Source organism: Notolepis coatsorum (genome assembly GCF_963971535.1).
Source record: "Notolepis coatsorum genome assembly, chromosome: 6".
NCBI classification, from domain to species: domain Eukaryota; kingdom Metazoa; phylum Chordata; class Actinopteri; order Aulopiformes; family Paralepididae; genus Notolepis; species Notolepis coatsorum.
The window spans coordinates 30,793,822-30,810,160 of NC_140170.1; the positions used below are offsets into that span (position 1 = coordinate 30,793,822).

A 16,339-nucleotide genomic window follows, 5' to 3' on the forward strand; every position below is an offset into this window, starting at 1 on the left:
GCTGAACGTGCTCTTCATTGTGGCTAGCTCCTCGTAGACGGGGTGAGAGGGGTTCTCCAGGATGGCTTCTAGCTTTTTCCTCATCCACCTCTCAGCCACCACCTCTAAGTTATCCAGCTCACCACCCACTACTGAGCTAGCCTTCTTCACCACCTTGTTCAGCTTGCTGGAGGCCCTTGAGTTGATGTTGACCCCCCAGCACACCGCAGCAAAAAAGAGGACGCTGGCTACAACCGACTGGTAGAAAGATAGCAGCAGTCGGTTGCACATGTCGAACGACCTGAGTCTCCTCAGGAAGAACAGCCTACTCTGCCCTGTAGAGGGCCTCAGTGTTGTCCGACCAGTCAATTTTTTTGTTCAGGTGAACTCCAAGGAACTTGTAGGACTCAACCATCTCTAGCTCCTCCCCTCCAAGGATTATGGGAGAAGGGGGACCCTTCCTGCCTCTCCGATAGTCCACCACCAGCTCCTTTGTCTTGCTGATGTTGAGCTGGAGCTACCTACTATCTACCATCACTACCTACTATCTACCATCACTACCTACTATCTACCATCACCACTACCTACTATCTACCATCACTACCTACTATCTACCACCACTACCTACTATCTACCACCACTACCTACTATCTACCATCACTACCTACTATCTACCATCACTACCTACTATCTACCATCACTACCTATTATCTACCACCACTACCTACTATCTACCATCACTACCTACTATCTACCATCTACCATCACTACCTACTATCTACCATCACTACCTACTATCTACCATCACTACCTACTATCTACCATCACTACCTATTATCTACCACCACTACCTACTATCTACCATCACTACCTACTATCTACCATCTACCATCACTACCTACTATCTACCATCACTACCTACTATCTACCATCACTACCTACTATCTACCATCACTACCTACTATCTACCATCACTACCATCACTACCTACTATCTACCATCACTACCTACTATCTACCATCACTACCTACTATCTACCATCACTACCTACTAGATTACAACCTTTATTTAAGGTTAATATTTTGATAAAAGGTAATTTACTGTATTTTTATGGCATTTACACTTAAAGTAGAAAAACTAAATTAATCTGTAAAATAATACAGTGAATTTCCTGTATAAAAACATTTATATTTTACAGTGTAGGCTAGCTTGCAGCACAATAGCTTTCTACTGAACACAGAGAGGATTGGTATCTATCTTCTTGTCTGACTCTGGAGAAGACGGTAATGGCATTTCCCATAATGTTTGCATATAGTTAAAGCATAAACATATAGTTCCCCAATAGTTCCTATGTAGGTACTATCATTATTTGTGTCCCGTAAAGTAAGATGTTACCAGTCTTTCAAGTAGTGGACTGTTAGGCTACACAGTAAGCATAGGAAGACACTTTAAGATAGTGCCAGTGACCACTTTCATTATTGATCGAAAAATGCATGGATATAACTGGACGTGACAGTTTTGACTTGGCTCTGACAGAACCCTACATGTTTCTGCAGGAGTCATCCTGGTGGACTTGGCTCTGACAGAACCCTACATGTTTCTGCAGGAGTCATCCTGGTGGACTTGGCTCTGACAGAACCCTACATGTTTCTGCAGGAGTCATCCTTGTGGACTTGGCTCTGACAGAACCCTACATGTTTCTGCACGAGTCATCCTGGTGGACTTGGCTCTGACAGAACCCTACATGTTTCTGCAGGAGTCAGTCTGGTGGACTTGGCTCTGACAGAACCCTACATGTTTGTTTCTGCAGGAGTGATCCTGGTGGACTTGGCTCTGACAGAACCCTACATGTTTCTGCAGGAGTCATCCTGGTGGACTTGGCTCTGACAGAACCCTACATGTTTCTGCAGGAGTCATCCTGGTGGACTTGGCTCTGACAGAACCCTACATGTTTCTGCAGGAGTCGTCCTGGTGGACTTGGCTCTGACAGAACCCTACATGTTTCTACAGGAGTCATCCTGGTGGACTTGGCTCTGACAGAACCCTACATGTTTCTGCAGGAGTCATCCTGGTGGACTACGGCTCTGACAGAACCCTACATGTTTCTGCAGGAGTCATCCTTGTGGACTTGGCTCTGACAGAACCCTACATGTTTCTGCAGGAGTCATCCTGATGGACTTGGCTCTGACAGAACCCTACATGTTTCTGCAGGAGTCATCCTGGTGGACTTGGCTCTGACAGAACCCTACATGTTTCTGCAGGAGTCATCCTGGTGGACTACGGCTCCGGCTGGAGAGAGCACCGCCGCTTCGCTCTGATGACGCTGAGGAACTTCGGTCTGGGGAAGGAGTCCATGGAGCAGAGGATTCTGGGAGAGATAGAACACATCATGAAGCCACTGGAGGAGAGCATCGGTACGTCAGCTACACAAATACTCACACTACACACTCCACTACAGTCTACACACTACACCAGGGGTCCCCAAACTTTTTGTGAGGACCACATAACTTTTCCCTCCTCTGGTGGGGGCCGGGGTCAGTTTGTAACAGAAAAAGTGTGACGATCGCAGGGGTGCCTAAACGTAAACATTTATTGTTTTCCAGAAAGCCACACATAACCAATATGAATAACCCTGTCACTACACAACACTCTACACACTACACACTACACACTACACACTACACTCTACACACTACACACTACACACTACACACTACACACTACACTCTACACACTACACTCTACACACTACACACTACACACTACACTCTACACACTACACTCTACACACTACACTCTACACACTACACACTACACTCTACACACTACACACTACACACTACACTGTACAACTACACTATACACTCTACACACTACACACTACACACTACACACTACACACTACACTCTACACACTACACACTACACACTACACTCTACACTCTACACACTACACTCTACACACTACACACTACACACTACACACTACACACTACACTCTACACACTACACTCTACACACTACACTCTACACACTACACTCTACACACTACACACTACACACTACACACTACACACTACACTCTACACTCTACACACTACACACTACACACTACACACTACACACTACACTCTACACTCTACACACTACACACTACACTCTACACACTACACACTACACTCTACACACTACACACTACACACTACACACTACACACTACACACTACACTCTACACACTACACACTACACTCTACACACTACACACTACACACTACACACTACACACTACACACTACACACTACACATGCCTGGCTTCGGCCTCTGTCTCAGTAAAAAAGTCACACCTAGATGTAACTCTTCTTCAGTATGCAGGAGCCGTGGTCAGTGGAACCAGTCAGTCTGTGGATTCAGGTGGAAGAGAGAGACAGAAAATGCATCTGCATTCCTCCTATATACCCTAGCCTGTGTGAAACTCCACCTGTCCTTCCCTTACCCAAAATGATTGGCTTACTCCATATCACTTCCTGATTCTGCTATCCACTCGGAATTCTAAATGGCTTAAACAAATTTACATATCATTACATTTTCTTCCAAGCCCACCCCTGTCCTAAAATATAAGGGGTCCCCTTCCTTGGGCCTGAATCTCCAAGGGCCTGGTGATTTGCCATGTGCTCAATAGAATGACCTGATAAGTCCTTATGACCAGTGGTGCGTTATTGAAATCATCTGGGGTGACACGCACCACGTGCACGCGCGCTCCCGGCGCGTGCGCGCGCTCCCGCGAATGCGCATTTAATGTCCCCTCGCTTGGGCACAGACTAAAGACAGTGCCTAATTGCCTCTACGAATGGAATGTAACACGTCTTCACAACAAGGTTAGGTGTGAATGTGTCTGAGAACGTATTTAACACACCTGACGACCGGAGCTATTGATATGCAAATAGCGAGTGAGGTCCCACACCGTGTTACCCCGTCCCATGAACAACGCATGCCTGCTTATGACCAGATTATACAACGGCATGCAAATTTCTCGATTCTGATTGGCTGAAACAGTCCATTTACACGTCTTTATTGGCAACAATCCACGGTCCTGGGCTCAGGACCCGCCCACAACCGAATCACATAATCACTCCGCCGGCTCACTCTGGGAGAATGTTGATAGCGCCAGAATGTTGATAGCGCCATAACGACTAAATATGAAGCGATTCTGTCAAGGGGAATGTGTTAGTCCTTTAAACAATGTTGGATGATGTAATTGATGGGTCTTGAGTCAATCTAGAACAAAAGAAAAATCGCGGATTGATTGATTGATTAATTGATTGATTTAAATTTCTACTTCCTTCCCACTGACTGCAGCGTTCACTCTCACACTGTCCGACGCTGGCGTACCCACAAACACACACACACACACACACACACACACACACACACACACACACACACACACACACACACACACACGCACACGCACACGCACACGCACACACACACACACTCCTGTCTGCAACAGCGGGGGAGTCAGACTGAGAGAGAAGCAGCGCTGTTTTAAGTGAGCATGGTCTATTGAATTGATTGATTGGTTGATTGCTAATTTTATTACTGTACCCCTGGTTTCCAACTGGTTAAGTTTAGGCTAAAAGAAATAAATAAAGAAATAGGGCGAAGAAAACGTTTTTTTTTCCTATAGGGCAAAGAAAACTTTTTAATTTGTTTTACCTACTTTATATAGAAGCATCTAAGAATGAAGTTCTATGGAAAGTAGGTCTGCATTCCCTTAACAATTGTGTGTATTGAGCCGTACTGTATTGTACCCATTCTGCATCTGGTAATACAATTTTCAATCAATCATTCCAATAATACACAGTTGGATGTGTTAGTTGGTTGGATGCACTTCAAGCTGCTTCCACATGAGGCAACTTCTCTCAATCATTCCAATAATACACAGTTGGATGTGTTAGTTTGGTTGGATGCACTTCAAGCTGCTTCCACATGGAGGCAACTTGTCTTTTTTGTAGTTGTGGGAACTACTTTTTCTGGCGGATGGTTTTTTCAATAAATCTTTGATTAATGTGTGTTTATTGTATAGAAATAAGGTTGGATGAATCTGGCAGTTGTATAAAAGCTTTACACCACTTGCAGTTGTGATTTGTGAACAATAAACCATGCCTAGGGGGGTCTAACGACCACCCCTAGGCATGGTTTATTGTTCACAAACCACTCCTGCGCGTGATGTAATGCTTAATTAAAATATACCACATTATCTTTCAAAAGAGACCAGGCTCATGCATGTGCTATAAGTATAAAGTATAGTATTTTGGTTTGCAAAAAAAGTATGCAGTCCTCCAGGGCCGCGGGAAGTCAGTCAGCAGTGGGGGTGCTGAGATAAGTGATATAATAATAACGTCATAGGTTTACCACTCTGGTAAACCAACACTCTCGTTCACTAGAGGAGACCACTGCCCAACTCCACGCGTGCGAGACAAACAATGTAACCGTTTTGATGCATACATCTCTGCCCAGCCTACCCCACCTGTTGCGCCCCCGCACAGAGAGCCCCATGTCCCCGGACCAGAGCGCTACGACGGGGACGCCTCTAAATGTCGTGCCTTTATTTTTCAATGTTCACTAGTATTCGGACAACAGCCGCACACTTCCAAAGTGATACATCTAAAATCGCTTACCTTACCTGTCGGGTCTGCTCAAGGGTCCAGGACTCCTCAGACAGCTCTCCACTTCAGTCAGTCCTCCCTCTGCAATTCGTTCCCTGCATACATCGCCGAGACGCCGACATGCAAAAGGTCTTCGACCACCCTCCTGGGGGCTCGGATAGTTCTGCTGGCTTGTTCGCCATCCGCCAGGGAAACCGCAGATATATTCCTTTACTGCGAATTGAGAGCGTCCCAAAAACTATTCCAGGCCGCTATTTTTTTACCAACGGATTTCCAGTTCCACGTTGACGCTTCCAGGCCGCGTCTATTCGAATCCCAACTGGTTCATGCGTCGGCTACACGCTGCTTTAATAACATTGCATTATCGAGACAGCGCCCCTATGAGGATCTGGCAATGAATTCCAAGAGTAGGGTAAATCTGCAGTGCCGCTCCGCTCTGTGAAATTGAGTAGCCTCGGTATTACAATGGAATAAAAGCCAAAACAACCTTGCAGTTGCAGTTACACTCCCCGCCAGCAGGGGGTGCTGGCACACCCGCCGCACCCCCACTTCCCGCGTCCCTGCAGTCCTCAAGTTAAAGTTTAAAAATTGCCACTTTTGGGGGCGCCAGTTAGGGGAACATCACTAAAAAATATATATTTATTTCCATGGCCTAGGAAAGATATGGGCTACTCTCTCCCAAAGCCAGGAACCAGAAAAGTAAGACTTGTGATGTCATCAAGTAGAAGTATAATATTTAGACTAAGCCCCAGACCTAATGGAAGCCAATGAGGAGCCTGACACCTGGGAGGAATGGTGGTGTTGACAGCAGGCGACAGGCACAGCAGTGGTTGCTAGTTTACTTGTACAGTAGCTGACTTTACATAGAGGTAAGACTGCTGAAACTTGATTTAAAGTTATACTAAAGTGAAATATCCCTTTAGTGCAGCAGCGTTACTGAAGGCATAAGTATTTGTTATACATTCACAGATAGTATAGCCTCATCATAGGGTCATGTTACTTCAATGCATGTTACTTTTGCAAACCAAAAAAAATAAGTCTTTGTTATACATTCACAGCCAATACCTTTTAGTCTCAGAGAGGGGGCCAAACATAGCTCAGATAGTATAGCTTCATCAAACAGACAGGAGACCTTCTCATGCTCCTCAGAGGAGTTCACCGTCTTGCATGTTGTCGTGTTCCGTGTCGCTGTGTCTAGTCGTCGTATTGAGTCCGTCTGTTTTTTCTCCAGGTAAAACCATGGACCCTCATGTGTTGTTCCACAACGCAGCCTCCAACATCATCTGTCAGGTTCTGTTCGGGAAGCGCTACGACTATGACGACGAATTTATAAAGTTGATAGTCCGTCTCTTCACGGAGAGTGCCAAGATAGCCAACGGACCCTGGGCTATGGTGAGTCACACGGAATGGCTGGAAAGGAATAACAAGAGTTTAAATGTGCTATAGATAACATTTTATGTAGAGTAATCATTTAAAATAATAATACATCCACAGAGCTTTTAGAAAGGTGCGGAATAAAAGTATTGCCCCCCCCACCAAAAAACGATTGATTAATGAATTTATAATTTTTTAAAGTTTGGCGGGTCCAAAGTGAATGTTGTTGTTTACATGCAGCTGCCATGTATCCCCTCCCTCCTTCCCATTAATTTCCCCGTAGTGGAATGTACCTGATTGGATAACATGCTGGTGCTCTAGTGCGACATCTAGTGGCTGAATGTTATCTATAGCAGCTTTAATACAACCTCACCTCCCACCCATGGAAGATGCACTATCATGTTAGATCATGTGAACTGAGGATGATGTGGAATCAGCCCCATACAATTGTGGTTCTATTGACCACTTGCACAATGTGGGGGTGTCATATCCGGTTACGTCTCCAGCCCTGCAGACTTCTTCCGGTCCCATCACGACACATTGAGTTTAGCAACTTTTCTCCCGCCAATTAAACAACTTTATCGTCTCTTTTTTCTTTTTGAATTACTTTTAAAAATTATTTTGTTTGTATTGTTAATCTGTTCACTGTTCGTTTTTATCATTAGTATTGTCAATGTGTTGTTTTACAACACAATAACGTTTGCTTATTAAATAGATTGTTGCATTCTATAATATAATAATACAAACGTTTAATTACCTCTCTGTCTGCAACTGGCACTTTGGCGACCCCTCGTTGCATATTTTGTAATTAGTGCTGTCAGGCGATTAAAAAAATGTATCTAATTAATTACAGGATTTGTAATGAATTAATCTAATTAATCGCATTTTAATCGCATAACCATTTTAGGCCTGATATTTTATATTCTATAATCATTTCAAATTGCATGTGTCCGGATGGCAGAATTCAGTACTGTATCTACAAAACCTTCTGTTTAATCATCTTCCCTTTATTCATTTGCTTAAATTGTTCAGGTCTGGTCAATTTTAGCATGGTGTTATTCACAGTAAAAAAAAAAAAGAAAAAAAATGTAATTGATATTCTCACTTGGTTCATTACAATTTACTCAAGCCTAGTAACAGACACAGTATTTCTGACACTGGGAATACATTCCCTGAGATCCATAGATGTCCTATAGAATCAGATACCAAGAACATGCAAATGGACCATTTAAAAAAAAAGTTTGTAAATGTTTATTCTATTATAAAAGATTATAAACAAAAATAGTTTTTTTTTAATAAATTTTGAGTACATTTTCATAACGTGATAATTTGCTGTGTAATTAATTAATCTAATTAAAGCGATAAACTGACAGCCCTATTTGTAATACAATATATATATCGAATTGAAGGCTTATTTGTTTCCTGTCGATAGCGACAAAATCCGTCAAAATCCGTTCAGCGGTTCTCGAGTTACATGCCGGTATTTGAGGCTTGTGCAAAGTACACGGTATCGCGCAAAATACCACTCCGACTCAGGCTCCAGTAGTTCCGTCAATCTAGACAATCTAGTTTTTGAAAACTACGCCATTGCAGATTGAATTTAGATTTTTATAATTTTTTTAATCTAGGCCCCTTTATTGGCATTTACATATGCATGATTATAAATTTTTTTCAAGATGGCTGCATTGCGTCATCTATTTCCGGCGGCCACAGCTTGTGTGTTTACTGCTTGTATCCTGCAAAATCAAAAAAATTATATTTTTATCTAAAATGATTTGAGAATGTTTTATGGATGTCTTAGTGTGGTGTGCATGCGTGTGTTGAGAAATGAATGTGTGTGCAAGTGTGTATGTGGTCATTTTCAGCCAAAAACGCTGTTTTATGTGAACTCCCAACTGATACTAGATACTACATAGTGTTTTTTGTCTTGAAAATAAGCCATGCCTCAAATCACACAAACTGGTATTTAAGGGGTTAAAATCCTGAAAATGAATGAATATTTGATATGTATGTTGAGGACTGAAGTTAATAAAGAGATACAAAAAAAATATATATATATATATATTCATAAAAGATATATAAATATACGGGACAGTAAACGTCCCAAGACGGTAAAGGGATGCAGTGTTTTATACACTGTGTCACTGCACAAAACATTTTTATGTATCAAACTTTTTTTTGTGCCAATCTTCGACACTCCAGGCTCTCATAATCCCACCCCAAAAAAAATGACATTAGCATTTATGGGATGGAAAATAATGAACCCTTAGTGTTTTTTGTCTTGAAAATAAGCGATGCCTCAAATCACACACACTGGTATTTAAGGGTTTAAAATCCTGAAAATGAATGAATATTTGATATGTATGTTGAGGACTGACGTTAATAAAGAGATTGAAAAAAAAAATATGTATATTCATAATTTTTTAAAGTGTATGATAGCTCTCTGCCCCATAACTGCAAGGGTTAACCCTGCAACAGTGATTCACCCACCGTCAAGGTCAGGCCACATTCCTGGTGTCACAGAACAGTAAGAGAAGAGGCCCCTTCTCTTTCCATTCTCCAGGACTACACAAGCTATGGTAGTTTACACAAGTTACTGTTTTAGAGTCTATAGTTATAGTTCTTACAGTTTTACACAAGTAGGAGGAAGAATACACCGAGACATTCTTCATAATCACTGACGCTTAAGTCATCTCTTAACATATGCTTAGATTTAAAACAGATATATACAATAAACATTATGCTTAATCCTTTACATCCTACAAGTGACAGAGAGAACAGGATGTCATAATAAAAAGTGGCACTAGTTGTTTGTGGCACTTCAACAGTATGTTGAGGACTGACGTTAATAAAGAGATTGAAAAAAAGAAATATATATATATTCATAAAAAAATATATAAAAATCACATGTAAGTCCCTTTGGGACAGAAAACGTAAAGGGATGCAGTGTATTGGTGGTGTACAGGAAGGTTAAGCCATACCACCTTCTGGGAAATACTACTAACTACTACAGAAATAATAATTTTTTCTTTTTCCATACCTATGATACATTTGTCTGGTTTCTCTCTGTACAGTTGTATGACTCCATGCCTATGATACATTTGTCTGGTTTCTCTCTGTACAGTTGTATGACTCCATGCCTATGATACATTTGTCTGGTTTCTCTCTGTACAGTTGTATGACCCCATGCCTATGATACATTTGTCTGGTTTCTCTCTGTACAGTTGTATGACTCCATGCCTATGATACATTTGTCTGGTTTCTCTCTGTACAGTTGTATGACTCCATGCCTATGATACATTTGTCTGGTTTCTCTCTGTACAGTTGTATGACTCCATGCCTATGATACATTTGTCTGGTTTCTCTCTGTACAGTTGTATGACTCCATGCCTATGATACATTTGTCTGGTATCTCTCTGTACAGTTGTATGACTCCATGCCTATGATACATTTGTCTGGTTTCTCTCTGTACAGTTGTATGACTCCATACCTATGCTCCGTTACCTTCCACTGCCCTTCATGAAAGCCTTCAGGAACGTAGAGGTAGGATCACTGGTCTGCTCCGTACAGGAGAGTCTTCTTTACCATTGTAATGTGTATGAAAGTAAAACCCATTATTATGTAAATGTTGTTGAACTTATTGTTAGAGAGAAAGAAGTACATTCGTAAATTGGCACTTTGGCACAAACTGGGCCATTTGTAAATTCAGAGCATCATCCTCTCAGAGCATCATCCTCTCAGAGCATCATCCTCTCAGAGCATCATCCTCTCAGAGCATCATCCTCTCATCCTCTCATCCTTTCAGAGCATCATCCTCTCAGTGTGTACAGAGCTTATATTTAAACACACCTTGTTTCTGCGTCTCCATGGCAACTGTGTTGCTCCAGATGTGTCGGAATCTGGCCGCCACCCTGGTCTCTGAACACAAGGACACCAGAGTGCCTGGGAAACCACGAGACTTCATCGACTGCTACCTGGACGAACTGGACAAGGTATTTGTTGAGGAGCCACGAAGTGACCCTTTTATTTTGACATCCTGTTCTCTCTGTCACTTGTATGATGCGGTATATTGAGCATTTAACATGTATATATAGAGGATTACATATGAGTACTGTATTGTACAGGTATATATATATATCTGTATATATCTGTATATATATATAAGCGTATAGGCCATGTATTGTATATTACACAGGGCAATTGCTTCATTCAATACTGCTGGACGCCCTTAGGAATGTGCCTATGACCTTGTGGGCCTCTGCTAGCCTGCTAGAAACAGATAGGAGACCTAGGGATTTTCCACAATATCGTACTCTGTTCCAGTAAAACTGTTACAATTACTTTTTTAAGTTACAACCCAGTGGAGTAGACAGGAGCCAATGGCAAAGATACAAGTTGGAAGGAGGAGTGGTCATTTTTATGTGTTATGTGTTGATTGGCTGGTAGAATGACATCACTATGACATCACTGTATTTAGACCAATAGCAAAGAGGTCTTGATATGATGCAGGGCCTGTATAAAAAGGCCAGCTCGCTGGATCCCAGTGAGATTTTTTTGAGATTTTCCATTTTTTGACTTCAGACACCATTCTTATAGTGGCGGTGACGGCTAGAGAAGAGATGTTTTGTTTTATACTTCTTTTAACTGAATTGGACATTTCCAATTCAGTCTCTTTTGTAACTTGCTTTTTCTAATTAAAAATAACTTTGTTATAATACCTATTGAATTCGTGGACTGCTTTCTACCGCAATGGGTCACGACGCTGGCCTCGCCCTTCTCTCGTCTGAGGTAACGGTATAGCTATATCCTGGAAGCCATGCAGATTGAATCAATTGCTGGTTACTGCTTTTCAGCTAAAGTTATATAGAGGATATTATATATATATATATGGCACTGTTTGTTGTTTGCGGGTTCCGGTATCTCTGTGTTCGACGGGCTCCATCGGGTTTGTGGGAAACTGAGAGTCTAGTCACTGCAGGACCGGACGATCGGTACCACGGACTGATGGGCCTGTCGAATTGATAAGGGGTACTGGGGCTTGCAAATAATGATTAAGTGCTAATATTACACTATTGGCAGTAGTAAAACTTATTAAAAGAGAAGTAATATCATCAGGCTTTCAAATGAGTAGCATTACAGGCCTTTCCTCACAAATGAGGATAGTGGCTGTGCCGGTGAAGTAATATCATCAGGCTTTCATATGAGTAGCATTACAGGCCCTTTCGTAAAATGATGATAATAATGATGATAATGATGATAATAATATTATTGTTATTATAGGCAATAAGAGTTCTCCCAGACATACATTCAGTTTATTACAAACAAAGAAGAGGTTAACAACTCTTCTATTCTTATATTTCATATCAACTGGATATAACTAACTAGTGACTATGGAGTAAGCTTGATAGAAATAGTAATTGACCTGAGAACTTAGCGAGTTTAGCACCTCGCTGGGGGATATCAGGCGGCCACAGGGTTCTATCTCGAGTAGGTGATCTGAGATAGATAAGAGACAACCCATCGGCATTCAACAGTATTATACCTAGTTATTTATTAGGGCTGATCTGATCCACTATATAGAATTTATATTGATAAAATACAACATCTGACAGAGGCTGCAATATGCAAAATATTTTCATAATTCATACCATCAGTGAGTGAATCCCAGAAATACTACAGACCTTTTCAGAAGACTTATGTTGCTAGGGAAACAGCTTTGGCCTTGCCTGTTGCTGGGGAAACAGCTTTGGCCTTGCCTGTTGCTAGGGAAACAGCCTGGGCCTTGCCTGTTGCTAGGGAAACAGCTTGGGCCTTGCCTGTTGCTAGGGAAACAGCCTGGGCCTTGCCTGTTGCTAGGGAAACAGCCTGTGCCTTGCCTGTTGCTAGGGAAACAGCTTGGGCCTTGCCCGTTGCTAGAGAAACAGCCTGGGCCTTGCCTGTTGCTAGGGAAACAGCCTGGGCCTTGCCTGTTGCTAGGGAAACAGCTTGGCCCTTGCCCGTTGCTAGGGAAACAGCTTGGGCCTTGCCCGTTGCTAGGGAAACAGCTTGGGCCTTGCCTGTTGCTAGGGAAACAGCTTTGGCCTTGCCTGTTGCTAGGGAAACAGCCTGGGCCTTGCCTGTTGCTAGGGAAACAGCTTGGGCCTTGCCTGTTGCTAGGGAAACAGCTTGGGCCTTGCCTGTTGCTAGGGAAACAGCTTGGGCCTTGCCTGTTGCTAGGGAAACAGCTTGGCCCTTGCCTGTTGCTAGGGAAACAGCTTGGGCCTTGCCTGTTGCTAGGGAAACAGCTTGGGCCTTGCCTGTTGCTAGGGAAACAGCCTGGGCCTTGCCTGTTGCTAGGGAAACAGCTTGGGCCTTGCCTGTTGCTAGGGAAACAGCTTGGCCCTTGCCTGTTGCTAGGGAAACAGCTTGGGCCTTGCCTGTTGCTAGGGAAACAGCTTGGGCCTTGCCTGTTGCTAGGGAAACAGCTTGGGCCTTGCCTGTTGCTAGGGAAACAGCTTGGGCCTTGCCTGTTGCTAGAGAAACAGCCTGGGCCTTGCCTGTTGCTAGGGAAACAGCTTGGGCCTTGTCTGTTGCTAGGGAAACAGCTTGGGCATTGCCTGTTGCTAGGGAAACAGCTTGGGCATTGCCTGTTGCTAGGGAAACAGCCTGGGCCTTGGCTGTTGCTAGGGAAACAGCTTGGGCTCAAGTATGTTTCCTGTCAGCAATTGAAATTAGCAACAGTGCGACAGGAAATAAACACGGTCCTATTTAGAATGTTTAGGTTGTTTGAAAAGGTCCATTTAAAACGAGGACAAGGGGCATCAGTCAGAAGTTCAAAAGGGAACTATTCTCACTGCTAGTAAGTGAAATCGTTTCAATCACCGTCAAGCTAAATGTTAATGAAGACTTTAAACTAGACTTTAGGAAATACATTGTATAACACTATTTTACACTATTTAATTTTGCCCATATCGTGCAGCACTAGTGTGAGCAGGGCCGCCTGGGAGAAATGCGAGGCCCTGTGCAAGATTTAAACGCGTGATACAGTCAACATATAGCAAGAGAGAGAGAGAGAGAGTGAGCGAGAGAGAACTCCCGTTCTACAGTCAATATACAGTGTTATCGCTTTGTAACACTGTACACATTTCTCCACAACACACATGTACAAGTGGCAGTAATGCAGAAAATCCAGCAAGGGAAGAAGCAGTGTAGAAAACAGGTGGAGTTTTTGCCTAGCAATGGGAATGCTTTGGCTGTACTGTGTAGATAGAAGTACACACTCTAGTGTTGATGTCTTTGTTTACAAGGCTTCAGGTATGGTTGCTCCGCTACAAACACAGTAGAGCAGCTGTGTGCACATCCAACCTGTTTTAGGCCAGGTGCAGGATAAAACTAAATGTGACTGAAGGAAAAATTGCAATGAACTGACAGACACAATTGACAACTATAAGCAATGCAATGCTCAGAGAGAGAGAGAGAGAGAGAGAGAGTCTGTGATGATCCAGACAGAGAGAGTATGTGGTCCAGAGAGAGAGAGATGAGTCTGTGGTCCAGACAGAGAGAGAGAGAGAGAGAGAGAGAGAGAGAGATGGGTCTGTGGTCCAGACAGAGAGAGAGAGAGATAAGCAAGACAGCTAAGATGAGCCCCTAAAGGATATTCAACTTTTAATGGAAGATAAATCCAAAGAGAAGAGGGTCTATACCAGAGAAAACAAAGTAGCAAGGAGCCAACGGCCGACATCAGCTAAATAGGCTAACTGCAAATAGAGTAGCCAGGTACTGACACCAGGTACACACCGTTAGCTACGACAGCTAGCCGGCCCGTTTGGCTCAATATAACGTTAGCTACGTTAGCTAGCCGGCCCGCTTTGGTTCAATATAACATTAGCTACGACAGCTAGCCGGCCCGTTTGGCCCAATATAACGTTAGCTACGTTAGCTAGCCGGCCCGCTTGGCTCAACATAACGTCTACGACAGCTAGCCGGCCCGCTAGCTCAACATAACGTTGGCTACGATAGTTAGCCGGCCCGCTAGCTCAACATAACATTAGCTACGATAGCTAGCCGGCCCGCTAGCTCAACATAAGGTTAGCTACGATAGCTAGCCGGCCCGCTGGTCCAACAGAACATCAGTGACATCAACAGTGACATGCGAAACGTGACATCATCAGTGGGCATGTCATATTCTAGGCTGTGAAGACAAGTGTAAATGGGGGAAAGTAGAGATTCGGCATTGCACTCAATCGATCGATTCAGCAGGAAGCAATTTGGGATTTATCTCAAAACGAGATTAGATTAAATTATGATACAGCACAAGTACAATACACCATCCAACCAGAGTGGATAAAGAAATGCTCCAGAAATGCGTGGAGAAAGGCTTAGCGAGCCTCAACGCACGAGCGCACACACACAAAAACACACGTGCACACACACGCACTGTATACGTTTGAAATGAATCATAAGTCCTACTGTAGAACATGACATATTAGCATGACATCTGATTTAAAAATGCCAATACGGGACGACAAGCGCAATTGTCAATCTACAAGTGTAAACTATGGATTAGTCAGTAGCAGTTAACGTCAGACTGTTTAGCTCAAATTATTAGTGCGGCAGCCTGTGGATCCTATGGTCCAAGGTTCAAATCTCCTGGTTACAGCTTTTATAATTTTTTTTTTATCTTAATTCATTTATCCACTCTGGTTGGATGGTGTATTGTACTTGTGCTGTATATTGACAATACATTTGAATCGAATCTCATTTTGAAATTGCTACGCTGCCTATGGACACGACAGTGGCAGAATGTGCCGTAAAACAGCTTCGGAGGTGTGGCATTGCACCATGCTGATCCACTCAACAGGTAGCAATTTCAAAATGAGATTTGATTAAAATGTATTGTCATTATACAGCACAAGTACAATACACAATTTTTTTATGCAGGATTATTTATGTTGACGAAACTTACCAGTTATATTCATTAACCTCTTAATTAACCCCTATTTTCTGAAAATCTGCCTAAAATACATACCTAAGTAATGGAATATTGCTCCACTTCTACAAGGCCCATTTGCATGTTCTTGGTATTTAGGGACCTCAGTGAATGTATTCCCAGTGTCAGAAATATTGTGTCTATTACTAGGCTTGCTTAAATTGTGATGAAACAAAGGAGAATATGAATTATGATTTTTCTTTGCATCTTTGACAGACAAAATGACCCGACATGAAAAACTGCCACTGAGCTCGTTCAATACCTTCTTGAGATCACATGTACAAAAAACCGAAGGAAATTAATAAAGGGGAGATGATTAAACAGAAGGTTTTGTAGATACAGTACTG

The 16,339-nt window shown here is 42.7% G+C and overlaps 1 protein-coding gene across 1 annotated transcript in view; it reads left to right on the plus strand.

Moving 5' to 3' along the window:
- The window catches only part of LOC311229432 (cytochrome P450 2J6-like), a gene marked incomplete at both ends in the record, with an annotated part of 99,970 nt that overhangs the window by 37,352 nt on the left and 46,279 nt on the right, over positions 1–16,339 (plus strand). Inside the window, 4 exons of the mRNA XM_084315515.1 lie at positions 2,241–2,393; positions 6,882–7,042; positions 10,499–10,567; positions 10,912–11,016. Coding sequence (XP_084171641.1) covers positions 2,241–2,393; positions 6,882–7,042; positions 10,499–10,567; positions 10,912–11,016 — 488 coding nt within the window. The remainder of the gene's footprint in view (positions 1–2,240; positions 2,394–6,881; positions 7,043–10,498; positions 10,568–10,911; positions 11,017–16,339) is intronic.